At 36.9% G+C, this 26,604-nt stretch overlaps 1 protein-coding gene across 1 annotated transcript in view; it reads right to left on the bottom strand.

Moving 5' to 3' along the window:
* Window positions 1-273: 273 nt before the first annotated feature.
* The window catches only part of LOC111146590 (NudC domain containing 1), an 83,870-nt gene continuing 57,539 nt past the window's right edge, over window positions 274-26,604 (bottom strand). Inside the window, exons 9-10 of the mRNA XM_022502209.1 lie at window positions 3,385-3,544; window positions 274-1,048 (exon numbers count right to left, since the gene is read on the bottom strand). Of these exons, the coding sequence (XP_022357917.1) occupies window positions 756-1,048; window positions 3,385-3,544 (453 nt within the window). The 3' untranslated portion in view covers window positions 274-755. The remainder of the gene's footprint in view (window positions 1,049-3,384; window positions 3,545-26,604) is intronic.

Below are 26,604 nucleotides of genomic sequence, written 5' to 3'. Positions count from 1 at the left end.
AGAAATGGCACCCACCAGTTCCTCTGTTCTGCCATGTAGAAAGAACAGAGATGGCCCAATCAGTGAATCTAGGATTTTCAACTGTCCTTGTTTTAAATCACTGAGTTCTGAGATGGTCTGTTGTAGAGCAATGCATAAGAGCTACACTTTGTAGAATCTTATCATTTCTCTTTGTTTGCGTTTATGGAAGAACAAATAGATAAAAGTTAAGTGGAAAAAAATTAAATAATTTGAAAACAAGAATCTTAGTATTCAGCAAACCGTACCCATACTGGACCTGCTGTACGTTGGTTGTATTCCCCCTCAACTTCAGCTATTTAGTCCACTTAAATAAGTATTTACAAGAATCAGCAATTTAACTATTCTCCAAAAATTCTATAGGCACAGAATGAGGAAACTGTATCAATGAACAAGGAGTACATGATAAATATTTTTATTTTTAAACACTGAGTTGTACATCTTTCATATAAAAGATGAAATTCCACAGCCGGTTTTTTTAAAAAATTATACATACTCATACTTTTTTTACATTTTTTATAGAAGCCAATTTCCTTTAAATTTGCAGTTTTTCCCCCATAACTTCTATAGAATCATAATCTCTTGAATATATTTCCAATATCCTTTAAAAAATAAAAAATTCATACAAGATAATTTTATTTAACATAGTAAAACTTAACAGGTTATAGTATAACTACCAACCTTCTGGCTATCACTGAATACTTTTCCACTACAGAGAAGCCAACATGTTGGGGTAATCAATTCTCTGTATTTACTTTTATTAAAAAGAGGTTTTTGGTAGTGAGAACAAATAATCTCTCATTTGTTGCCTGAAAGCCTAAAATAGGATCGTTGGTTTCTAGGCTTGCTACCTGCTGCTTAGCAACCTGTCCTACTTGCCTGCCTTCCTTTCTGTTGTACAGTACAGTGGACATGGGAGTGGGCTGGCGGTAGATGAACACTCGGCGAAGGCACTCGCAGAGGGCTGCATAAGAGTAATTGGGAGCACAGGCAAAAAATTTTTTGTCTCTCTTTGATGCTTGGACGTAGCCTGACAAGAAATAAGAGACAAACAGATTAAAAACCCTATGTTTTAAAAAAAAAGAAAAATGTGATTAAGCATTTAATATTTCATAGTTTTTACTACAAATTAAAATGCCTCAATAACATATACACCACAAATACTCAACAGTGGTTGAATTCTGAACCATTAATGATTAGCCATAATCAGTTTCTCCCAACTGCTGCAAAAATAGCTTTAATTCCTAAGGAACAAAATAGGTAGGGTTTTACCTCTTTAAGAAAAATAAAACATAGTTCCTTATTACTTCCATGAATAATTAAAACACTAAAAATTTAAAATCAATAGAATTGAAAACATGTCAAACTATCTTTAAATGCCAATTTAATAATCTGTTAAGCATCAGACTCTTGATTTCAGCTCGGGTCATAATCTCAAGGTTGTGGGGCTGGGCTGACAACTGGCTATTCACTGGGTGTGAAGCCTGTTTGAGAGTCTCTCCCTCTCTGTCTGTCCCTCCCCCTGCTTGTGCTCCCTTGTACTCTCTTTCTCAAATCTTTAAAAAAAAAATAATTAGGCTCATCAATCACAGATGTAGCACTACAGAATTCTTTTTTTATAGAATACCTCTGTAATTTCTGGAGTGTGTCCATAATATAGGCCCCAAGCCTGAAAATGCTAATATGACAATGCATTCTCTTATTATTTCTGTAATGTTAATGGTTTTTTTACACACCAGTACCAACAGTTTAATAGGATTTTGTTGTACTTCAGCTTCCAGAAGTAGAATCTGGAGATAACTACAAGCTAGAATGAAAATTCAAGTATCTAATTTTAAAAACTCAATTAGGACATCCCTTGAAGCCAAACTTTGAAAAAAAATCTTGTCTTTTAAGAAAATCTTTACAGGTTAAAGGGCATTTATGTTCTAAAATATAAATTAGGATTTTCGGATTGGAACACAGTTACTAAATGTCATAACATGTGAAATAAAAATAAAAAATGGGACACTAATGTAAATTGAGATCTCACCAAATAATGAACAAAGGAACAACTGAGCATGACTACTGTTTTTTTAAGATTTTTATTTATTTTTGTTATTTGTTTATTTGAGAGAGAAAGCGTGTGCATACAAATGGGGGGAGGGAGGAGGGAGGAGGGAAAGGGAGAGAATCTCAAGCAGATGCTACACTGAGACCCACATTGAGCTCGATCCCATGACCCTGAGATCCTGACTTGAGCTGAAATCAAGAGCCGGACACTTAACCACCTGAGCCATCCAGACACTTTCAATACCGGTTTTTAATATTAAGCAGGGTTTGAGGGGGAAAAAGTGAAGGGGATGTAGATACCTATTTGAGTGTTTTAGAAGTAGCTCTCCAGGCTAACCCTGAGATAATTAAATGTATCTAATATCTCAAGACTACGTATCTAATGTAATGATTTAACTTCTATTCAAACACAGTAGAACTCATCTATGATAACAGATTTAGGGATACAAATGAAGAATCTGAGCATATAAAAATTATGAGATACCCCTTTCTTTACTGAAAAAAGATTCAGAATTGCAAATTGTAGTACCGAGGCTAGAAATTTAAATTTTTCAACAAAACTTTGTATTCTGTATCATAAAAATCCATTTGGAGTCTGAATTAACCATTAAACAGCCTGTATTATTAAATATAAAGGAAAACGGACAAATCTCTATAATTAAGGTTATATTCAGAATGTATAATTTTACTTCCTATTGCCAGTTTAAAATCACTCAATAAAGCAATAACTGTTTAATTTATATAAACTTCTACCACATAATACTATTTAGACATTAAATCAATTATTGCATAAGTCTACAATTATGTTGATTAAAATTTTGAGACAGTTTTAAAAACCATTTTCCCTTTTATCTTACAGAATAAATTTGGTTTCTGCTTACCGCCATTTCTCTAAATGTGTTCATTACAATGGCTCTCTTTTGCATAGAAGTTCCATGAAAGATGTCTCCTCATGTGCATTATCTTAGAGCAATTTTATCATGTTTTTGAAGATTACTCTGAGGAAACCTAAATACAAGTTCCATGCAGGGTATTATGAAACCCACTGTTCATGTTCTAATTCAGAATAGTTTACTTGGAATAAACAAATAACTGATTAGAATGATTCAAGTGGTTAGATAACCACTTTGATTTCTAGTCCGAGTTGACCTACCGTACAAGCATAAAAGATTAATTCTACTGTTCTGTTCCAAAAGTATTAACGTTTAAAATTAAAACACACTCAAATTTAAAAAAAAAAAATGAACTTAAAAAAAAAAAAAGACCATAATTTTTGACAGAATGGAAAATACTTGCAAAGAGCTAGCTTTATACCTAAAGCATTGAAAGTTGCAATGTGTTCCCACATATCCTCTTGTTTGCTGGAATGTGGTTGCCAAAGTAGGGCATCGACATCATGGCGCAAACAGAAGCAGGGCATTTCTTTAGGATCCACTATGACAGAGAAAAGGTATTGGTTGCTTCCAAGATTCACCTAAAACAAAGTGACAAAGAATAATTAACAAAGTAATCGTGATGATGCCAATAACTGACACACAGTGCTATGTCAGCAACTTTTCTAAACTTTCTATATGCATTATCTGATTACTTCTTCAGAAATGAACCTGGGAGAAATGTGCTAGTGTCATGTCTGTTTTTTTTTTTTTTAATATTTTATTTATTTATTTGACAGACAAAGACCACAAGTAGGCAGAGAGGCAGGCGGAGAGAGAGAGGGGAAGAAGCAGGCTCCCTGCTGAGCAGAGAGCCCTATGTGGGACTTGATCCCAGGACCCTGGGATCATGACCTGAGCCGAAGGCAGTGGCTTAACCGACTGAGCCACCCAGGTGCCCCTCAAGTCTGTTTTAAAGTTGAGTAAAGTGATACACAGGGCCTTTAAGTTACTTGCCTAAGGTCAGCCTGGTAATAGTGGAGCTGAGATTTGAACCCAGAATCTATGTTTTTTTTTTTTTTTTTTTTTTAAGATTTTATCCATTTATTTGACAGAAAGAGAGAGCACAAGCAGGGGCAGCAGCAGGAGAGAGAGAAGCAGGCTGTCTGCTTGGCAGGAAGCCCAGCGCAGAGCTGGATTCCAGGACACTGGGATCATGATCTGGGCTGAGTGCAGACACTTAATGAACTGAGCCACCCAGGTGTCTCTGGAATCTATGTTTGTAACCACTATACTATACTGCCTCTCAACTGTTAGTAACCTAGTTTATTTAAAACATGATATAAAACACTGATTTATAGGCAGATTATTTTTTAAACCTTAAATTTTAAATTTAATTTTAAATGCAGTATCAATTTTTAAAATCACAGAATACAAATATGAAGTTTACAAATGGTTAACTTGTAATAATTACCAAGAACAATGATAGCTACTGGGATTTATGAACATGTGCTTATATGCCAAACATGTTATAAATATTAATCTCAACCTATAAGGCTATTATTATCTTCATTTAATAGATAAAAGAACATACTTGGAAACTTTGAGAACTTGTTTTAGGCTACAAAGAAAAACCACAATGCTGGGATTCAAGCTCAAATCTGTCTGTTTGCAAAATTATTTATTTTGAAGTACTATTTAATTATAATATCAATGTCTAGGATGTTTATTATGTAAATTTTTATTGCAAGATTGATGACTATAGCAATTCATTTTAACATAAAACCAACAGGCTGAGACTCCCACTTGGATTCTACCTACAAGACTCCTTCTTTTAATGAAAATAGGTTGAAATAATATTCTTTACAGAAATGTTATTATCAGAGTTTAAAATGCCTAAATACTATACCAATAAAATCAGACTGAATGTAGAAAACACAAATTATGCACAGTACGTGATAAATAACTGAATTGCTCTCAGGAGTTTCAGGGCAGACCGGAGAATAAAACATTGGATTAAAATGAGAGGTAGAGCCCTGACCTGTATTCAATAGAGAAGACTGTGAAGTGACTCTCCAGCAAGAGGATCTGTTGGTACAGCTGTGCCAGCACAGGCTCCAGGCCACAGGAGAATCCTGTGACAGAGCAACCCAATTTCTGTTGCCCAGCAATGCCTGGGGATAGCAGTTTTGTTTGTTACCTACAGAAGGAGAGGCTGACAGACCGTGTTCACAGATTATACCAGCGTATATGTATATGATACTTACAAGGATGTTTACTGCAGCTTTGTTTATGTAACAGTGAAAACACTTAAAACTGGTACATTTATTCTTACAAAAGGGGGGGGCCTTATTCTGATTTAGATGTTCCTTCTCTTCCACTCTCACTTTATATGTATCTCCATTACAGTAGAGTCAAAATACTATTAATTACAAAAATAGCAATTTCACACGGTTTGCTTTTGCTCCTGTTAATCACTGGCTAAATGGGGTTTACTTTCAAAACCACCAACTGCATGGCCTTTAATAGTAAGTTTGATGGATCCAACACTGCTTCAGCTCTCTTCCCTGCATGTCCCTCTAATATTCTCATTTATTTATTTACCAAGGGCTTTCAGAGAAAAAAAAATAGTTGAAATACAAATATGGGTTGAAAAATATTTTCATAAAGATTCATTTACTTTTATGAACCAAGTGCCTTAAGAACGTAATTGGTATTAACAATGAAAATAATGTACCTCGGATCCTGGCATACTCGGATCCTGGCATGAACAGACAACACTGAGAGAGAACAGAAGGCCCTGAACCACCAAGTAAAAGGCTAACCACTGAGGGAGATCAGTCATGAAATAAGATGGGGGTGTAGGTCTCTTGCCATGTGCCCATTATTCAGACTTACATGTTCCTTTTCTTCCTCTCCCACTTACTTTATGTGTGGCTCCATTACAGTGAAGTCAAAGTACTACTAATAAGAGAAACAGAAATCTCACACGGTTTGCTTCTGCCATATCTTTCACACAGCATTCTGCCTGGACTCTTCTTACCCTTTTTTGCCTGATGGATTCCTTCTCACCCTCCAAGATTCCATTCAACCATCAGTTGCTCTGGGATCTTCCCCTATTCCATGTTTATATGAGCTGCTTGAACTCTTGAGAACCTCCAGCATCAAGTATATCATCCCAAATGAATTATCATATTTATGTGAGATTCTTAATATGCATGGATACCATCCATGGTCCGCTGACTAATGTACCCCCAAAAGAGCCTTTGTAGATACGAGTTAGTTAAGGATCTTGAACTGGAGAGCTAATCCTGTCCTCCCTGGATGGACCCAATGTATTAATAAGAGCTTTTTATTTTTTTAAAAGATTTTCTTCATTTGTCAGAGAGAACACGCCCAAGTAGCAGGGGTGGCAGGCAGAGGGGGAGGGAGAAGCAGATTCCCTGCTGAGCCGGGAGCCCTATGTGGGACTTGATCCCAGGACCCTGGGCTCATGACCTGAGCTGAAGGCAGACTCTTAACTAACTGAGCCACAGGGGCATCTTGAACAAGGGTTCTTGTAAGAGGAAGGAATCACAGATACAGAAGGTGATAGACCACAAAAGCAGAGTGATAGCAGAGAAAACCTACAAGATCCTATGCAGTTGGAGAGCTGCACCCACCTGCCCAGGGATGCAGGCAGCCTACAGAAGCTGGGAAGGGCAAGAAAAGGGATTCTTCCCTTATAGCCTAGAGAAGAAATGCAGTCCCAAAGCTTCATTTTAGGACCTCTAACCTCTAGAACTTAAGATAATTAATTTGTGTTGTTCAAGCCATTAAATTTGTGCTGATGTGTTACAGCAGCCAACAGGAAACAAACAGACCACCTATCACACAAGACAATCTGGAGAACCAGAAGTTTGTCTTCTCGTTTCCATGTTCTAGATAAATACTTTTAAATGAATATTTTATGAAAGAAATCATTATTTTAAAAACATTTCCAACAAAGCTAATCTGTCATTAGAGTTGGGAACATTTAATGCTGTCTACAGTTATAATAACTGAAGATTTTGTAAAGCAAAAAGTATTATGATTAAGTTCTCAAAGAAATACCCACTGGAAGATGATCAGGGTCAGCAGCTTTCACACTCAACCAAGTACATAGCATTCTGTGTGTCAAGAGACTTCCTCTATGTCCCCAGGTTTTTTCCAATGTTTAGAGAAAAATGTTCAAACTGGTTTGAATGGCATTTTTGAAAGCTTCTCACTTTACTAGCATGGATCTCCAGCATGATGCTCACTAGAAGTAATGAGGGCGCACCCTTGTCTGTTACCAGTCTTAGGGGGAGGCATTTGGTCTTTTCCCATAAAGTACAATGTTAACTCTAGGTTTCTCAGGGAGGCAGTTACCTTCAATTCCTAGTTTACCAAGCATTTTTTTTTTAAATCATAAATGGCATAAATGTGGTTAAAATATTTTTCTTTAGTCTAATGATAATGCTGAATTTCACTGATTGATATTTGAATGCTGAATCAGCCCTGAATTCCCAAGATAAACTATACTTGGTCATGATGTATTATCTTTTTACTTATTACTGGATTTCATTTACTAATATTTTACTGAGAATCTCTGCATTTTATTCATGACAATATTGGTTTCTCTTTTTTCATACTTTTTTTGGTCGTATCTTTGGCTATTAGAGTACTGGGCCTTCTAAAATAAGTTGAGAGGTATTCCTTTTATTCCCTAGGATAATCTGTAGATGGATGATACTGTTTCTTCTTTTGGTAAAATACCAGTGAAGCAATCTAGGTCTGGAGATTTCTTTGTTAGAAGGTTTTCAACAAGAAATTCAACCTTCTTAACAGATATAGGACTACTAAAGCCATCCATTCCTCCTTGAGTGAACTGTGATAATGCTTGTCTTTTAAGGAATTTGTTTCACTTAAATTGTCAAATATATGAAAACAGAGTTGCTCGTAATATTCCATTGTTACATCTTAGTGTCTTTGGACCTTTATGCACATTTTTCTTCCTGATATTGGTAACTTGTTTCTTCTTTTTCCTTGGTTATTCTGGCTAGACACTTGCCAAATTTGATCTTTTCAAAGGATGAGCTTTTGGTTTCATTGGTTTCATTATTTTCAGATCCACTGATTTCTGCTCTGACTTTTATTAAGTTTCCCTTTTTCCATTTGCTTTAAATTTGGTTTGCTCTTCTTTTCCTAAAGTGCAAGCTTAAACTATTAAACTGATAAACTTTTCCTTTTCTAACATAATCTGTAATGCTATAAAAATTCCCTCTAAGCATTGCTTTAGCAGCATCCTACAGGTACCGTCCTTCATTTTCATTCAATACAAAAGTTCCTAACTTCCTTTGTGAGGTCCACTATAGCTCATGGGTTATTTAGAAACGTGTTACTTAATTTCCAAATTATTTGTGTGTTTTCCAGATTTTTCTGTTTTACTAATATCTAATTTGTTATGGTCAGAGAACATTCTGGTTAGGATTCTCATTTTTAAAATTTGTTGAGGATTATTTTGTGGGCCAGAATATGGTCTATTTTGGTGAATGTTCCATATCTCTTCTGGGATTCCAATCAGATATAAATGTTCCTAAATGCTCAGTTTTGTTTTTTAATCCCTATCCCACCCCACTTTGGTTTAAGTTCTACTAGTTTTTAATAACCTATTTTCAAGGCCCCTAATTCTTTTTCCACAGATCTATTGACTATACTGATGAATTTGTTGAAGGCATTCTTGTTGTTGTTGTTTTTTCTAGAATACTTATTTTACTCTCTTGTAGTTTCTCTCTCCTATAATTCTGCATTTATTTATGTATGTATGTAACTAACCTTTCCACTAAACTCTTTAACATCACACAGTTACTTTAAGTTCCTTGTCTGGTAGATCCAAAATACAGATCATTTGAGTCTGATTACCTGGTCTGCCTTGTTTCTTGACAGTGGAATGTTTTTATTTTCTTCTCTTTGTGTGTCTTGTATTTATTTTTTTTTTTTGGCCTTGTGATTTTTAATTGAATACTGGATGTGAAAAAAAGTGGAGAATGAGGTAAATAGTATTTATGCCTGGGAATGGACACACTTCTGGTAGGTCATTAGTGTGGAAGGTTATGACAGAGTCAGGTTATGAAAAGGCTGATCTAAGCTTGAGTTCTGTTGTTATGGTTACTCTCAGTGTATCTCTGGCTTCAACCCCCACTAGTGTTAAGTTATACTGTGGTGGGGGTTGAACTAGTGGAGCATTTTCCTCAGTTCTATTATTTCACCCCCAGCTTTATTTAGGCTTTCACGCTACATCTGCCTCTCAGAGAGTCTCTCTATGCTCTTACTCCTTTAGTGGTAGACTGCTGTTGTCAGTTACTCGGTGCTTCCTAGCTCCATGGTGGCAGGTTGAGGGGCTTGAGAGTCTTGGTTCAGCCTTAGCAGGCAGAGAGAGACAGCCTTGTATCCTTGGGTTTCAGGGTTTGGGCCTTTTCAGTGATACTGTCCTTCCTCTAGTGGTAGAAAATTTCTAATAGCCTGGGCCTTGGATGATCTGATTTTTCTCCCTGGCCCAGAGATGGTGTTATTTAAAAATTTTTACTTTTATTCCCTTCAGCAGCAATAGGTCTTCTTCTGAGCCCCCGGTATGCTAAGACTTGATGCTCTTCTCCCAGCAGCTTAAGACTTGTGTTACTTAGGGAAAATAATCCAAGGATGTCATGCACTGCACTGAAGTACGGAGTAAGGGTCATTTGGTTCTCAAGAAATAAGTAGATTACCTGTTCATCAAAACTATGTGCTATTTTCTTAACAATATTGCACTTCTCCATTAGACCTGACCTGCTAATGCTTTTTTTTTTAATAGAATGATCCTCTAGTTCTTCAAGATCTCAAAAAGATTGTTTCTACTGCTCCCTATAATCTCCACATATGTTCACACTAAACATCCATCTCAAGATAATTCCAAAGGTTTTCTCTCATCCCTGCAAACTCTAAAAATCCACAGAACATAATTTTGTCCAGAAGAAAAATCAGAATTAAGATTACAAATGAAGTAACTAGTTTTGCTGAGTGAATTAAGTAAATGAAAATGAAGTATGATAATTAAATACAATTAATTGCACTTCTGTATGATCCTACTTAAAAAATATCAACATGTCTGTAGAACAACAAAAATCTTGTATCATACTTTGAAGCAGACAAAATGGGAAGTGAGATATTATCCATTATCTGGCAAGGGCAATTACCTGTGAGACCCAAGAAATAATATGTTCGAAGTTCCCTGAACAGATGCCACCACCTCAAGGTCACAACTTGGTGTCCAAGAGCAAAATGGGACAGCAAATAAGAAAGAAGGAAAAGGATGACTGCTTTGGGCCCACACTGACAAAGGAAGTGATACCCAGTAGCTTATTTGCAGTAAAAAGAACTAAAACCAACCAGGTATAATCAGATAATAAATTTTTAAAATAGAGAAGGCTGAGGGTACCTAGTATAGCATCAAAGAACTTATTTCAAATGTCTCTAAGGATATTACTATAGACATATACAGCAGGGTAATTAATGTTTAATCATCAATAAAATGTTACTTTCTCTTCAGGATGTTCTATATAAGATGTTGGGCAAATAATAAATTTTAACAAGAGTCCATTAAAAAAAGACTTTAAACACAGTTTTAACACCTAAATGATAAGAATTAATTTATACTAGACAATTTATTTATTTGGCAAACTCATTCTTTCCTAATGTCAAATTTATTGCCTAAAAAATTCCTAAATCCATAAACAATTTGGTGAAAAAAATATAATTCCACATTTCTTCTATTTTCATATTAAAGAAAAGATTGTATTTATCTTTGAACTACTAGTCAAGGATAAAATTTGAGTAAAATATTCTTTAGAGAAAACTTTGAAATGTATTTCAAGTAGTCAATTGATAGACTTTTCCTTCTCTTTGTAGAACACTTAGCAATTAAAGACTTTTGAAGATTAAATGTCAAAGTAAAGACATTTAAATAACCTCTAATCACTGCTATTACCAAATTAAATTGAAAATTAGTATTAAGAAAAAGGCTTTATCTGTTCAGAAACAGTGTTTCTTTAGGCCAGGCTGAAAAGTTAGTATGAATCCTTAACTCCAAATTCTATTATTTAATTCCAAATCCAAACAATCTATACATAGAACAAATTGCTAAACTTTACTCATTTCTTACTATGAATTAAGCACTGGGTAGATTTTATCTACAACTGTGTAAGGAAAAATATTCCCTGTGTTTCTCCTTTACTTTCACAACTGATCCCAGATGTGTGGGTTTTCCACCCTTCACGCAGTTTTCTGACACCAGCAGGGTGTTATCCTAAAATTCAGTTCAGTTCTGACACAATTTACTTGGAGGCACTGTCAGATCCCAAAGTCTAAGGCCTCAAGTTCTACAAGACTCTCTCCCAAATCTTCACTTCAAATGCCAATCACAAGTCCCAGGTTGTCATCTGTACTGATTGGCCACAAATCAGTGTTCTAACGACGCTCTCCTTGGGTTCCATAATTTGCTAAGAGAGCTAACAAAACTCACATTTATTATGAAAAATATAATAGATAAAAATGAACATCCGAAGGGAAGAGATACATAGTCCAATCTACATGAAGGCACATAAAACTTCCATTTCCTCACCAGACATGCCACCTTCCTAGTACTTCCGTGAGTTCAGCAACCCAGAAGCTCTATGAATCCTGTACTTTTCGGACTTTCATGAAGGTTTCATTACATAGGCATGATCAATCATTAACTCAGTCTCTAGTCTCTCTCCCTCTCCTAAAGGATAGGAGGCGAGGCTGAAAAGTTCCAAGCTTATAATCATGGCATGGTTTTCTGGTGAAAGAGCCTACCAAGAGTCATCTCATTAGAACAAAAGACACTCCTATAACCTAGGGTCAAATATCAAAGGATTAGGAGCCTTGAGTCTGGAACCTGGATCAAAAAATCAGGTATTACAATAAAAGATGCTCCTCCTGCTCTGCTCACTTAGGAAATTTTAAGGGTTTCAGGAACTCTGTGCCAGGAAGTGGAGGCAAAGAACAATACATACATATTTTCTATTATTTTACACAACTACCTTACTACTTCAGAATTGGGAATATGATGCCATTTTATAAAAGAGGAAAACTCAAAATCAAGACATTAAGAGACCTAAGTTAGGAAGCTAATAAATGGGGCACCTGGATGGCTCAGTTGTTAAGTGTCTGCCTTTGGCTCAGGTCATGATCTTAGGGTCCTGGGATTGAGCCCCACGTTGGGCTCTCTGCTTGGAGAGAAGCCTGCTTCTCCCTTTCCCACTACCCCTGCTTGTGTTCTCTTTCTTGCTGTATCTTTCTCTGTCAAATAAATAAAATCTTTAAAAAAATTTTTTTAAAGTTAAAAAAAAAAGTAATAATAAAAAAGCTAATAAATGGCAACTAGGATTTCAGTTCGGATATGCTCCCAAAACCATGTTCTTAATTACGACCACTACATGCTCTTCAGAGCCCATTTTTTATAGTAATTATTTGTTATTTTTAGTTGAAGTATAGTTCACATGTAATACAACATTAGTTTTAGGTATATAATACAGTGAGATCCAACAATCAAAACATTACAAAATGCTCATCATGATAAGTATAGTTACCATAAGTCACCGAAGTTGTTATATTACTGACTATATTCTTTGTATTTTTGATCCCTGTGACTTTTTTTTATAATTCCAAGTATGTATTTTTTAATCCCCTTTTCTTGTTTTGTCTGTCTTCTTACCCCCTCCATTCTGGCAACCACTAGTTCTCTGTGTTTATGAGTCTGTTTTTATTGTTTGTTCTTTGTTTTGTTTTTAGAGATTCCACATATAAGTGAGATCATATATTTGCCTCTGACTTATTTCACTTACTGTAATAAAGTGCATCCATGTTATCACAAATGGCAAATTTTCATTCTTTTTTATGGCTCAAAAATATTATATTGTGTGTATACACACATTTTCTTTACCCATTAATCCATCAATGGACACACATTGTTTCCCTATGTTGGTTCTTGGCTATCATAAATAATGCTACCATGAACAATGGGGCTTAGTGCTTTTTTTTAGTGTTTTTATTTCCTTTCATTAAATACCCAGAAGTGGAATTACTGTATCATGTGGTTATTTTTATTCCTAATTTCGGGAGGAGACTCCATGTTTCCCATAATGGTTGTACCAATGTACATTCCCACCAAAAGTGCACAAGGGTTCCCTTTTCTCTACATCCTGACCAATACTTCTTATTTCTTGTCTTTTTTGACACCAGCCATTCTCACTGGTATGAAATAGTGATTCACTGTGGTTTTGATTTGCATTTCCCTGACGACTAGTAATGTGGAGCATATTTCCACAGGTATCTTGGTCATCTGTGTGTCGTCTTTGGAAAAATGTCTATTCAGGTCCTCTGCCCATTTTAAAAACAGATGTGTGTGTGAGTGTGTGTGTTGAGTTGTAGTTCTTTATATATTTTGGATATTAATCCCTTTTTGGATATATCATTTGCAAATCTCTTCTCCAACTCTAGGTAACTGATCTTTCATTTTGTTTATGGTTTCCTTTGCCATGTGAAAAGATTTTTAGTTTAGCGTAGTCCCAATTGTTTATTTTTGCTATCATTTCCCTTGCCTAAGGAAAGAGATTTAGAAAAATACTGCTAGGGCTGAGGTATAAGCCTTTACTGCCTATGTGTTCTTTTGGGAGTTACATGGTTTCAGCTCTTACATTTAGGTTTTTAACCCATTTTTAGTTTATTTTTATGTATGATCTAAAGAAATAGTCCAGTTTCAGTCTTTTCCCAGCACTATTTATTGAAGAAACTACGTTTTCCCCACTATATATTTTTTGAAAAAAAAAAAAAAAAAAAAAAAAAAAGATCTGAGAGAGAGCAGGGTGCTCTCTAGGTAACTGATGGGAGGGAGTAAGGCTGAGGGAGAGGAAGAGAATCCCAAGCAGACTTCCTACTGAGCACAGAGCCCTACATGAGGCTCAATCCCATGAGGTCATGACCCTGAGATCATGACATGGGCCAAAACCAAGAGTCAGACCCTTAACCGATTGATCTACCCAGGTGCCCCATCCCCATCATATACTCTTGCTTCCTTTGTTGTATATTAATTGATCATATCAGCATGGGTTTATTTCTGGGCTCTCTATTCTGTTTCACTAATTTATGGGTCTGTTTTTGTGCCAATATTATTCTGTTTCGATTCCTATGGCTTATAGTATAGTTTCAAATCTGGGATTATGACACTTCTAGCTTTGTTCATTCTCAAGAATACCTTGGCTATTTATGGTCTTTTGTGTTTCATACAAAGTTTAGGATGTTTTGTTCTAGTTCTGTGAAAATAGCTATTGGTATTTTGATATGCATTTCACTGAATATCTAGATTGCTTTGAGTATTATATGGACATTTTAACAACATAAATTCTTCCAATCCATAAGCATGGTATGTATTTCCATTTTCTTGTGTTTTGCTTAATTTCTTTCATCAAATCTTATAGTTTTCAGAGGATAGGTCTTTCACCTCCTTGGTTTAATTTATTCCTGGGTACTTTAATTGCTTGTGATGCAACTATAAATGAAATGTCCTTAATTCCTCTTTATGATAGTAATTAGTATACAAGAACACAACAGGTTTCTATATATTGATTGTGTATCCTGTAAAATTAGTGTAAATCCACTTATTGGTTCCAACAAATTTTTGACAGAATCTTTAGGGTTTTCTATATACAGCATTACATCATCTGCAAAGAGTTTTACTTTTTTTTTAATTAATTGAAGTACTGTCTAACACCTAATGTTCTATTAGTTTCAGATGAACAACATAATGATTGGCAAGTCTCTATGACATACTATGCTATCCAGAAGCATGGCTACCAAATGTCACTATACCAAGGACTATATTCCTTATACCTGTATCCTCCATCACCATGACTTAATTCTTTCCACAACTACAGGCCTGTTTCTTCCACTCCCCTTTACCTGTTTTGGCTATTCCCTCCCCCTTGGCAACAATCAGGTTCTCTGTATTTATTGGTCTGTTTCTGCTTTTTGTCTATTTTTTTATTAGATTCTACATATAAATGAAATCATATGGTATTTGTCTTTCTCTGACTTATTTCACTTAGCGTGATATTCTCTGCCTATGTCCATCCATATTGTCACAAATGGCAAGATCTCATACTTTTTTACAGTTGAGTAATATTCCTCTGTGTATGTAAACACATACCACATCTTCTTTATCCATTTTTCTATCAATGGACACTTGGGTTGCTTCTATGCCTTGGATATTGTAAATAATACTGCAGTGAACATAGGGGTACATATACCTTTTGGGTTTTGTTTTTGTTTTTTTGCTTTTGTTTTCCATTTTTAGAGAAGAAGAGGGGAGGGACAAAGGGAGAGAGAGAATCTTGAGCAGGCTACATGCCCAGCTGGAGCCCAACAAAGGGCTCAATCTCTCTATCTTCAGATCATGACCTGAGCCTAAATCAAGAGTGGGGCACTTAACTGACAAAGCAAATGCCCCAGAGCCCCTTTTGTTTTCTTTGAGTAAATACCCAGTAGTAGAACTACTTGGTTTTACTTCTTCCCTAGTAATTTGGATGGCCTTTTTCTTTTTCTTGTCTTACTGCTGCCACTAGGACTCCCAGTACTATGTTGAATAAAAGTGGCAAGAGTACACATCCTTGTCTTGTTCCTGATCTTAAAGAAAATTTTCAGTTTGAGTATAATGTTAGCTGTGGCCTATCAGATACGGCATTTACTGTGTTGTGGTATGTTCTCTCTACACCTGACTTTATTCAAAGTTTTTAATCACAAATGGATGTTAAATTTTGTCAAATGCTTTTTCTGCATCTATTAAGATGATCTTATGATTTTTATTCTTCATTTTGTTGATGTGGTTTATCATGTTGATAGATTTGTGGATAATGAACCATTCTTACCCTTCTGAACAAATGCCACTTGGATCATTGGTGAGTGATACTTTTAATGTATTGTTGAATTTGGTTTGGTAGTATTTTGTTGAGGATTTTTACATCTATATTCATCAGAAATACTGGTCTGTAATTTTTTTTTAAAGTGTCTTTGCCTGGTTTTGGTATCAGGGTAATGTTAGCCTTGTAGAATAAATCTGTAAGCATTCTCTCCTTTTCTATTATTTGAAACAGTTTGAGAAGAACAGGTATTACTTTTTCTTTAAATTTTTAGAATATACTTTTGGGGGCACCTGGGTGGCTCAGTGGGTTAAAGCTTCTGCCTTCGGCTCAGGTCAAGATCCCAGGGTCCTGGGATCGAGTCCCACATCGGGCTCCCTGCTCAGCAGAGAGCCTGCTTCTCCCCCTCCCACTCTCCCTGCTTGTGTTCCCTCTCTCGCTGTGTCTGTCAAATAAATAAATTAAAAAAATAGATAAATAAAAATAGAATTAGTTTTAGAATATACTTTTGAAACCATCTGTTCCTGGACTTTGGTTTTTTGATTAATGATTCAATTTCACTACTAGTTATCAGTCTGTTCAGATTTTTTATTACTTTCTGATTCAATCTCAGAAGACTGTATATTTCTAGGAATTTATCCATTTTCTAGGTTATTCGATTTGTTGGCGTATACTTTTTGCCACAGTCTCTTATAATTCTTTGTATTTCTGTGGTACCAGTTTCAGCTTCTCTTTCTTTTCTGTTTCATTTGAGTCTTTTTCCTGATGACTTTGGCAAAGGTTTATCAATTTTGTTTATCTTTGCAAAGAACCAGCTTTCATTTACTGGTCTTTTCTATTGTTTATTTAGTCTCTATTTCTTTTACCACTGTTCTGTTCTTTATTACCTTCATCCTACTAACTCTGGCTTTGCTCTTTTTCTCATTCCTTTAGTTGAAAGGTAAGATTGATATTTTTCTAGTTTCTTGAGATAGGCCTGTATGGCTACTTAGAATTGCTTTTGCTGCATCCCAAAGAATTGAACCATTGTTTCTATTTCCATTTGTCTCCAGGTAATTTTTGAATTCCTCTTTGATTTCCTGCATTGACCTACTGGTTGTTTATCAGAAAATTGTTTAGCCTCTATGTATCTGTGTTTTATCCAGTTTTGTTCTTGTAATTGATTTCTAGTTTCATACACTGTGACTGGAAAAGATGCTTGATAGGATTCTAAACTTTCTGAATTTGTTGAGACTTGTTTTGTGGTCAACATGTGATCTATCCTGGAGAATGTTCCATGTGCACTTGAATGTGTATTCTGCCAACTTGGGATGGAATGTTCTGTATATGTTAAATCCATCTAGTCTAATGTGTTATTCAAAGCTACTGTTTCCCTAGTAATCTAATTTTCTGTCTTGATGGTCTATCCATTGATGTAAGTGGGGCGAGAAAGTCTATTATTTTATTACTGTCAATTTCTTCCTTTTCTTTTAATATTTGCCTTTATATATGCAGGTGCTCCTATATTGGTTGCATAGATATTTACGATCGTATATACTCTTGCTGTATTGTTCCCTTTATCATTATTTTATTTTTTAAGATTTTATTTATTTATTTGACAGAGAGAGCAAGAGCAGGAACACAAGTGGGAGGAGTGGGAGAGGGAGAAGCAGGCCTCCCGCTGAGCAGGAAGCCCGATGTGGGGCTTGATCCCAGGATGCTGGGATTATAACCTGAGCCAAAGGCAGATGCTTAATGACTAAGTCACCCATGCACCCCCCTTATGATTATTTTAATAATGTATCATTATCCATTCTTTGTCTCTAGTTACAGTCTTTGTTTTAAAGTCTATTTTATTTGATACAAGTATTGCTACCCCTGCTTTTTTTTTTCCCACTTCATTTGCATGGTATCATTTCTTCACTTTCAGTCTCTATGTGTCTTCAGTTCTGAAATAAGTCTCACGTAGGCTGAATACATATGGGTCTTTTTTTTTTTTTTAAATCCATTTGGTCACCCCATATCTTTTGATTGGAGCGTTTAGTACATTTATATTGAAGTAATCAATAGGTATGTACTCATTGCCATTTGTTGTTTTTCTGGTTATTTTGGTAGTTCTCTGTTCCTGTCTCTTGCTTTCTTCCTTTGTGACTTAACAACTTTGTTTAGTGTTCTGCTTATATTCCATTCTCTATTATTTTGTGTATCTATTAAAGGCTCTTAGTTTTTGGTTACCATGAGGTTCATATATAACATCCCATGTGTACAGCAGTCTACATTGTTGATGGTCACTTAGAGCATAATCTAAAAGGACTACATATATACATATATATTTCCTCTTCCATGTTCATGTATATGTCTTACCTTACATCTTTTATTTTGAGTATTCTTGATTTTTTAAGATACATTTAACTTTACTGCTTTGTCTTTCAAAATACATACTAGCTTTATAAGCGACTGATCTACCTTTACCTGTATATTTCCCTTTACCAGTGATAGTTTTTCCCTCATGATTTTCTGAATTTTAGTTACGGCCTTTTCTGTTCCACTTAAGGAAGTCTCTTCAACATTTGTTGTGTAAAGCCAGTTTAGTGGTGATGAACTCCTTTAACTTTTGTCTGGTAAACTTTTTGTGTCCCCTTCAATTATGAATGATAACCTTGCCAGGTAGAATATTCTTGGTTATAGATTTCTTCCTTTTAGCACTTTGAATATATCATGCGACCCTCTTCTGGCCTGCAGAATTTCTGCTGAAAAATCAGTCATTAGCCTTATGGAGTTTCCCTTGTATGTAACTGTTTGCTTTTCTCTTACTGTTTTTAAGAGTCCCTCTTTATCTTTAAATTGTTCTGTCTTGGTGTGGACCTCCTTGAGTTCATCTTGTTTGGGGCTTTGAAACGTGTACATGTGTTTCCTTCCCCAGGTTAGGAAAATTTTCAGCTGTTACGTCTTCAAATTGGTTTTTTCTTGCTTTCTCTTTCTTCTCCTAAAAACACTATAATGCAAACGTTACTATGCTTGATGTTTCACAGATGTCGCTTAACCTATCCTCATCTTAAAAATTCTTTTTCCTGTTCAGCTTGGTTGCTTTCCACTACCCTGTCTTCCAGATTCTTAATCCATTATTCTACATTGTCTAATCTGTTGTCAATTCTAATCTGCTGTCAATTTTTCAAGTATTGTATTCTTTAGCACTGATGGGTTTTTAATATATTTTTTTCCCTTCGCTGAAGTTCTCGCTGTTTATCTACTCTTCCCTCAAGATGAAAGATTACTTTGAGCTCTATCAGGTAGACTAATTATCTCCATTTGGTTTAGCTCTTATGTTTTGTCTTATTCTTTTGTTTGGAACATATTACACCTTGTCTCCTCATTTTGTCTGACTCTGTGTTTGTTTCTACGTATTAGGTAGGTCAGCTATGTCTTCTGGTCTTGAAAGTAGTGGCCTGATATAGAAGGCATCCTGTGATGTCTAGAAGTGCAATTCTCCCCAGGTCACTAGAACCAGGTGCTCCAGGGATGTTCTCTCTGTGGACTGCAAGAACTTTCCTATTGTGTGTGGGGTTGCTTGTAGGCAGGGCTGGCCCACCAGCCAGCTGTCAAGAATGAATTGCCACGACTACTGTGAGCACACCGGTGGACAGAGCTTGCCACCAGCATGACCAGCTAGATGCCCAGCTGGAGCAGCTTTGAGTATGCTAGTGTGCAGGTCTGGCCCTTACTCTGGCTGTCTGTAATGACTGGCTTTGACTGCTGCAGGTACTGGTGGGCAGAGCTTGCCCCTGGTACAACTGGCTGAGAGGCCTGGCTGTAGCAACTGTGGGCATACTGGTAGGCAGGGCTAGCTCCCCCTTCTTTGGACAGGATGTGCTTTAGAGGGACACTGGTCCTGGCCAGGGCTGCTCACCAGGTGTGACAAAGATGATATTAGTTGTTTTGGGGTAATGCTGTTCCCTACTGAGGCTGCCCACCAGGTGGTCCAGGCTAGAGCCACTTTGAAGGAGCATGTGCTGCGGTGGACTGACTGGGAGTGGTAGGTCCACAGCGACTACTGGAGTGGGAAAAGTAGTGCTAGTGGGGTAGTTGCAGAATGTCAAAATCAGCTCCCACATGCTTCCAGCCAGCTTGGATGAAGAAGGGGCAAGAAAAATGGTACTTGTGAGCACCTCTGTTCCAAGGGAAAGTTCCTACAGATCCCTGCCCCTCTGGCACATGTCCTGAAATTAGGCAATACATTTCCAGGTATAACCTAGGTGCTTTTCAAATTGCTGCTTCTTGGACCAAGAAGTTGTGTCTTGGACCAAGTAATACAGCACATTAGCCTCTAAGAGCACACACTTGCTTTCCTCTTGTCATCTGGCTCTCCCAGTTAAGCTCCACTGTAGGGACTGTGCCCCTAACTCAAGTGAGCCCATGATATCCCTCTTGCTTCTGGGTCACAAAGCTGGGGGTTTGGTTCAGTTCATGATTCCATGTCTCTGCCCCTCTTACTCTTCTCTTCTCTTTATGCTTTAGCTGTGGAAGATCTTTTGTGCCAGTCTTTAGGTCGTTTTCAGAGTGAGATGCCTTACATGTAATTGTTGGCTCAGTGTCCTTTCACTCCGTTATCTTCTCCTCTTTCCCCACCCTCCTTTTTTATATTTTTTTATATTAAGCAACAATTGAGGATGTCCCTGGCAGAGCACTATTTCAGATATGGTAACCCACATACTATAAGATATGTGTGTATTCTGCTTGAACTGTTAAATTTTGTTGATAAGTTGTGCATGTGTGGTATGTCCAAAACCGATGTTTGAAAATAACAGAAAAGTTGCCTTATAAAATCCTGAGTTGCATTTTTGTTTGAACATCCATTTGTGAAGTTAATTGTGTAATGATGTTTTAACATGGGAAGATCCAGATCTTAGCTTAAGTGGCATAAAATACAACTGGGGGAAATGCACTTAAATTTTTACTTTACTAACACCTGCAGACAATAGCCATTTTTTAAGAATTATAAGAAAAAACATTTTTTTCACTTTTGAAAATTATCAGATTGGATCTTTAGCTGTATCATAATGTATCATACAATATAAATATGTAAATATATCAATAGAAAAATGCCATTAAAAAAAAGAAAGCAGGCAGACAGAAATGCAGTTGTGTTTGATACAGGCTATTAAGAGATGGAAGATAACATGTGAAGAAAGTTCTGAATAAAGGGACAAATGAGACAAGGCAGAACACTGCAGGTATAGGGAGTGTTAACAGAAGCATGTTTTTAGTATGAGGAACAATATGAAGGCCATCGTGGCTAAAGAAAAGTGAGCTAAGAAAAAAATGGTAGAGCAAGAGAGACAATCAGCACTGGAGGGCAGTGTTTTTTAAACTATGGGTCTCAACCTTTTTGGCAAAATTTACTAGATCAGAAAAGAGAACTTAACTGTTTTATCTCATTAAAAATGATATGGAATGGGGGCGCCTGGGTGGCTCAGTGGGTTAAGCCGCTGCCTTCGGCTCAGGTCATGATCTCAGGGTCCTGGGATCGAGTCCCGCATCAGGCTCTCTGCTTGGCAGGGAGCCTGCTTCCCTCTCTCTCTCTCTCTCTGCCTGCCTCTCTGTCTACTTGTGATCTCTCTCTGTCAAATAAATAAATAAAATCTTTAAAAAATGATATGGAATGAAGAATGTCTTATACAATAAGGATAATACTGTTTTGTGAAATTTTTGTTACATGTTATGTGTGTTGTTTCAATTTAAAATACAGTGAGTTACAGAAGAGGGCTTATAAATGATGGTAAAAATTCTAGACATAATTCTAAATGTGACAGATAGGAAGCCACTATAGGAAGGAAAGCAGAGGGACATGACAAAGCCTACTAAACCCTTTATAGAGATTACTCTGTTCTTCACACAAAGTGTGTATTCATTCAAAGGGGAAGATGATAACTTAGGAGAAGAGAAACTTGGTGAATACCAATTTAATCCAATTAAATTTCACATCACAATAGTAAGGAAAACTGCCACAAAGTTCTTCTTCATGAGAAGAATTATCATTCTTCTCTAAAGAAGAAATATCATCTATGTGGTATTCCTGGCAAAAATGTAGCAAATGAATCTGATTTTGAGGGAATATTGGATACAGTTCATAAAAGGTACAAAACAAAGTCAATGTTGTAAAAGCTAGGTAACCGGGTATTCCAAATTAAAGGAGACTACAAAGAGAGAGATCACAACTAAATGCAATGTTTCCAAATCAGGAAAAAAATTGCCATTTAATACATTATTTGTGCAACTGGCAAAATCTGGTATGCACTATATTAGATAAAAGTATTGTTATCAACATTAAACTTCCTGACTTGTATTATGGTTATATAGGAAAATGCCTTCGTTTTTAGCGTATATGTGAGGTGCTGGGGGTAAAGGGACATGCTTGTGCAACTCATTCCTAAATATATTCGCAAATAGGAGAGGAGATAGAAAAAAAGAAATGTGGCAAAATGTTAATGACTGCTAGAATCTAGATAAAGGATATTGTTGTGGGCTTGAGCTGTGGCCCTTCCAAAGTTGGTTATGTTTAAGTCCTAACCCCACAGTACCTCAGAACGTGACCTTATTTGAAGACAGAACTTTTGTTAAGTTAAACTGAGGTCATTAGGGTGGGTCCTAATCCAATATGACTATGCCCTTATAAAAGATTAGGAAACAAACATAGGCAGGAGGCCCATGTGATTACTAAAAGAAGAAGACAGCCATCTATCTACAAGCCAGGAGAGAGGCTTCAGAAGAATCTAAACATGCTAACACCTAGATCTGACTTCTAGCTTCCAGAACTGTGAGAAAACAAATTTCCATAGTTTAAGTCACCTAGTCTGTGGTACTTTGTTATGGAGGCCATATTAAGGAAATTATTATATAGCTTAATTTCTTTTTTTAAAAATGTTTATTTTAGAGTATGCTTGTATTCAAGGGGAGGGGGGAGAGGTGTGTGGAGAGGGAGAATCTCAGGCAGACTCCTTACTGAACACAGAGCTTGATGTGGGGCTCAATCCCAAGACCCTGAGATCATGACCTGAACCAAAACCAAGAGCTGGACCCTTAACCAACTGAGCCACCCAGGTGCCCCAATACAGCTTAAATTCTAATTCTTGGTCAAGATATTCCAAGAATGTAAGACCAAAGGGTCCTGAGACCAAAATCTTGAGGACCATTGGTTTAGATCCTTTCTAAACATACTTCCTTCCTCTATAATTTCTGATCTTAATCTCAGTATCTTTTTAAAAGAATTAGTATATTAGATACATGCCTTTTCTACTAGCTTTCATAAAGATATTAACCTAAAAGAATTATTTCCTCTTTGTAACTCCTCTGCTTCTTATCTGGATGGCTTTATTTATAAGTTGCAAATACTTTTCTTTAGCTATTTCAGTTTCATGTTTTAAGCAGCATATGATGAATACCATCTGATCTTGGGGTGCCTGGGTGGCTTAGCTGGTTAAGCGTCTGCCTTTGGCTCGGGTCATGATCCTAGGGTCCTGGAACTGAGACCCACATCAGGCTCCCTGCTCAGTGGGAAGGCTGCTTCTCTTTCTCTCCTGCTCCCTCTGCTTGTGCTCTCTCTCTCCCTCTCAGATGAATTAAAAAAATACCATCTGGTGTGATCTTAGAAACTCACTATAATTTTTAAAAATATCCTATTACCTTTTGATTGCTCAAGTCTACAATTAATTTGATCATTACAGATTAGTGTTATTCAGCAGAAACTGCATACTACATACATAATTTTGAATTTTCTAGTACTCACATTAACCAAACATTATCTAAACTATTTCCATCTCAACATAAAAATTCAAATAAAAGTTACCAATGTATTTTATAGTCTCTTTTTATTCTAAGACTTCAAAATCTGGTTGTGTATTTATCATATATCTTAATTCAAAAAGCTATATTTCAAATGCTCGTTACCTAGTATGTGGCCAGTAGCTACTATTTTGTACAGTACAGCTCTAGACAGAAGCAAAAATAACTCCTCCTCTTCATTTATATTTGAATTCTGATTGGTGCTTTACATCCAATAATTAGATGACCATATCTCATTACTTTTCTTTCTCAGATCTACTACTTAATACTTCTTTTATTAATAGTTGCTGCATATATTCATTTAACATTTTATTTTCCAAATGTCAAATTCTAAGCCTGATTTCCATTTCTTTCAGGGAATGTTATATTTTGAAAAATCTGTCATTTATAATATAGAGTTCTGAAGTTTTTGTTATAGTATTGGTTCCTAAAATTATAAGGACATATACTGACCTTTCTATGTACAGGTAATTTCAAATTGTCCAAAGTTAGGACAAATGAAATCAAGAAGAGAGTACCTGAAGTGAACACTGCAGAAAGAAGTACAAATTGTCATTAAAGAACTATTTGATTCCTAAAGTGACGTAGCAGTGAACACCTGCAATACTTATAGCCTCCTTTGTTCCCTTCCTCCAACAAGTTTCTTGGGTATCCCGAGAAACTACACATTTAACCAGGTAGACCTTGACTTTCATACAATATGCTGACAAGCCAATTCTGCCTTTAGAAAGAAGATGTACTTATTACTTATTGTTGGAGCTGTTCCATTTATACCCATTCCAATTATACCCAAACAGCAATGTTTATGTGTTTTTACTTCACAGAATCTTTATTTATACAAAATGTCTAATAACAGAAAAATCCAAGTGTTTATAATTATAAAAAAGAAACTTTGGTCTCAAATTTAACCCAACTGAAACAAAGACAAGATATTTAAGAGATTTGGTTCAAGATGGCAGCACAGAAAGATCCTCACATGGTCACAATGAATCTACAGCTACATACGGAACAATCTGCTCTGGGAAAAAACCCATATCTAAGCAGGTAGAGGGGTTGAGACATAATCTCACCATAAACCCTACATAAACCCTGGCACAGTCACCTACAATCAAGAAGGAACTTGGAACACCAAGCTACTCTCTGAGGAATGATGGGTTTAACTCCATATCAAGCACCCCACCTTTTATGACCAGTGTGCACTTGAGAGATGAGTCTCCAAAACATTTATGTTTGAAAGCAAGGGAGCTTGAACTAAGAAACTGTTATTAAAGAGCCATGGGGCACAGACTTAACAGCCGTAAAGGCAGCTGACTGCAAAGTACCCAGACTTACTTACTTCTTACTAAAGCAACTAATTTACCACTCATCTACAGTCGTACTGGAATACTCCTAAGAGACAGAAATGGCAGATGTGCATTCTCACTCTGTGCATTCTCACAGAGAGTGCTGTGCATTCTCACTCTGCCTCACTCCAGAGCACAGGTACCTCTCAGAAAGTGCCCCAATTTTTGTGGCTGCCACCCATGAGAGGTCTCTAGATCACTTGGCTCTGGCAGAGGGATTTAGTCTTGCAGATCCCACAAGCCTGCATAGGACAGAGAAAGCATTCTTAATCAGGTACCACCCCTAGGGGAAAGCACAGAGGCAAAAAACTGAAGTAGCCAGTCTTTCTCTCTGTAAAAGAGGCCTATCAGCTCATCTTCACAGCTGCAGCCTGAGGGACAGGTTCCTACTTAAACACACATCTGAGAGCTAGCTTCGCTCCTCTCTAGAGACCTCAGATGGTTGGCACCATCTTTGCACCCTCCCTTGCTGTGCTCCAGGGCCAGCATCTTCAGAGGGAAGCTGTACATACATCAAGAACCCCAGTTTTTAATCTGGTCATCTGTTTTTATGGCTGCTATGCAGGGGATGCCCCCTAACTGCCTATCTCTGGGGGCCAGTGGGGTTTTTATTCCTGGATCCCATGGGACAGTAACAACTGGAGATGCAGTTCTTGGCCAGCTGCCACCACCAGGGCACAGCACTAGCAGAATGAAACCTATCCCAAGTCTTTCTGTGAAGAAGGTCTATTTGCTTGGCCTCGAACTTCAGGCTGAGGGACAGGCTTCTGGGTTGCTGGTCTGACACACATACAGGGACTTCTGACATACTTTCTGGGGATGGAGATAGTACTATTGTTGTGCTATCCCTCTGCCTTGTTCCAGAGTATAACTCCTAGAAAGGAGCTTGTACATGTCTCTGGCATCCTGACTTTTGTGGCTGCCATCTGGGGACACCTCTAGTTTACCCAATTCTGGTGGACAATGGGACTTCTGTTTATAACTATATATTTTGCATACTTTAAAAGCCATTGCCTGGGCGCCTGGGCGCCTGGGCAGCTCAGTGGGTTAAAGCCTCTGCCTTTGGCTCAGGTCATGATCCCAGGGTCCTGGGATCGAGTCCCGCATCGGGCTCTCTGCTCAGCAGGGAGCCTGCTTCCCTCTCGCTCTCTGCCTGCCTCTCTGCCTACTTGTGATCTGTCTCTCTGTCAAATAAATAAAATCTTAAAAAAAAAAAAAAAAGCCATTGCCTGAGGGACAGGCTTCCAATCAGCCTGAATATAGCTGCTGACTGGTATCCTCCACTTAGGGACACTGACAATTGTTGGTACACCCTCAAATACTGGGAGCTACTAAGAGTAAAGTAGGCTGCTTGGGCAATCAGAAAGGTTTGAGAGACAATCAAAAGCTAGGGGAGAGCTGAATAATAAGGTTCATCTCCTGCAAGAGACCATTCCTACAAGATTCAGAGAGTTGGGTGTTTTATCTAATGCATAGAAACCAACACAGAAAAGTCAGGAAAATTAAGAAACAGGAAGGACAAGACAAGAC

The sequence above is a fragment of the Enhydra lutris genome, unplaced genomic scaffold, assembly GCF_002288905.1.
Source record: "Enhydra lutris kenyoni isolate GAN:26980312 unplaced genomic scaffold, ASM228890v2 scaffoldscaffold14, whole genome shotgun sequence".
Lineage (NCBI taxonomy): Eukaryota > Metazoa > Chordata > Mammalia > Carnivora > Mustelidae > Enhydra > Enhydra lutris.
Note: the sequence above shows the minus strand (reverse complement) of the source record. Positions and strands in the feature narration are given on the sequence as shown.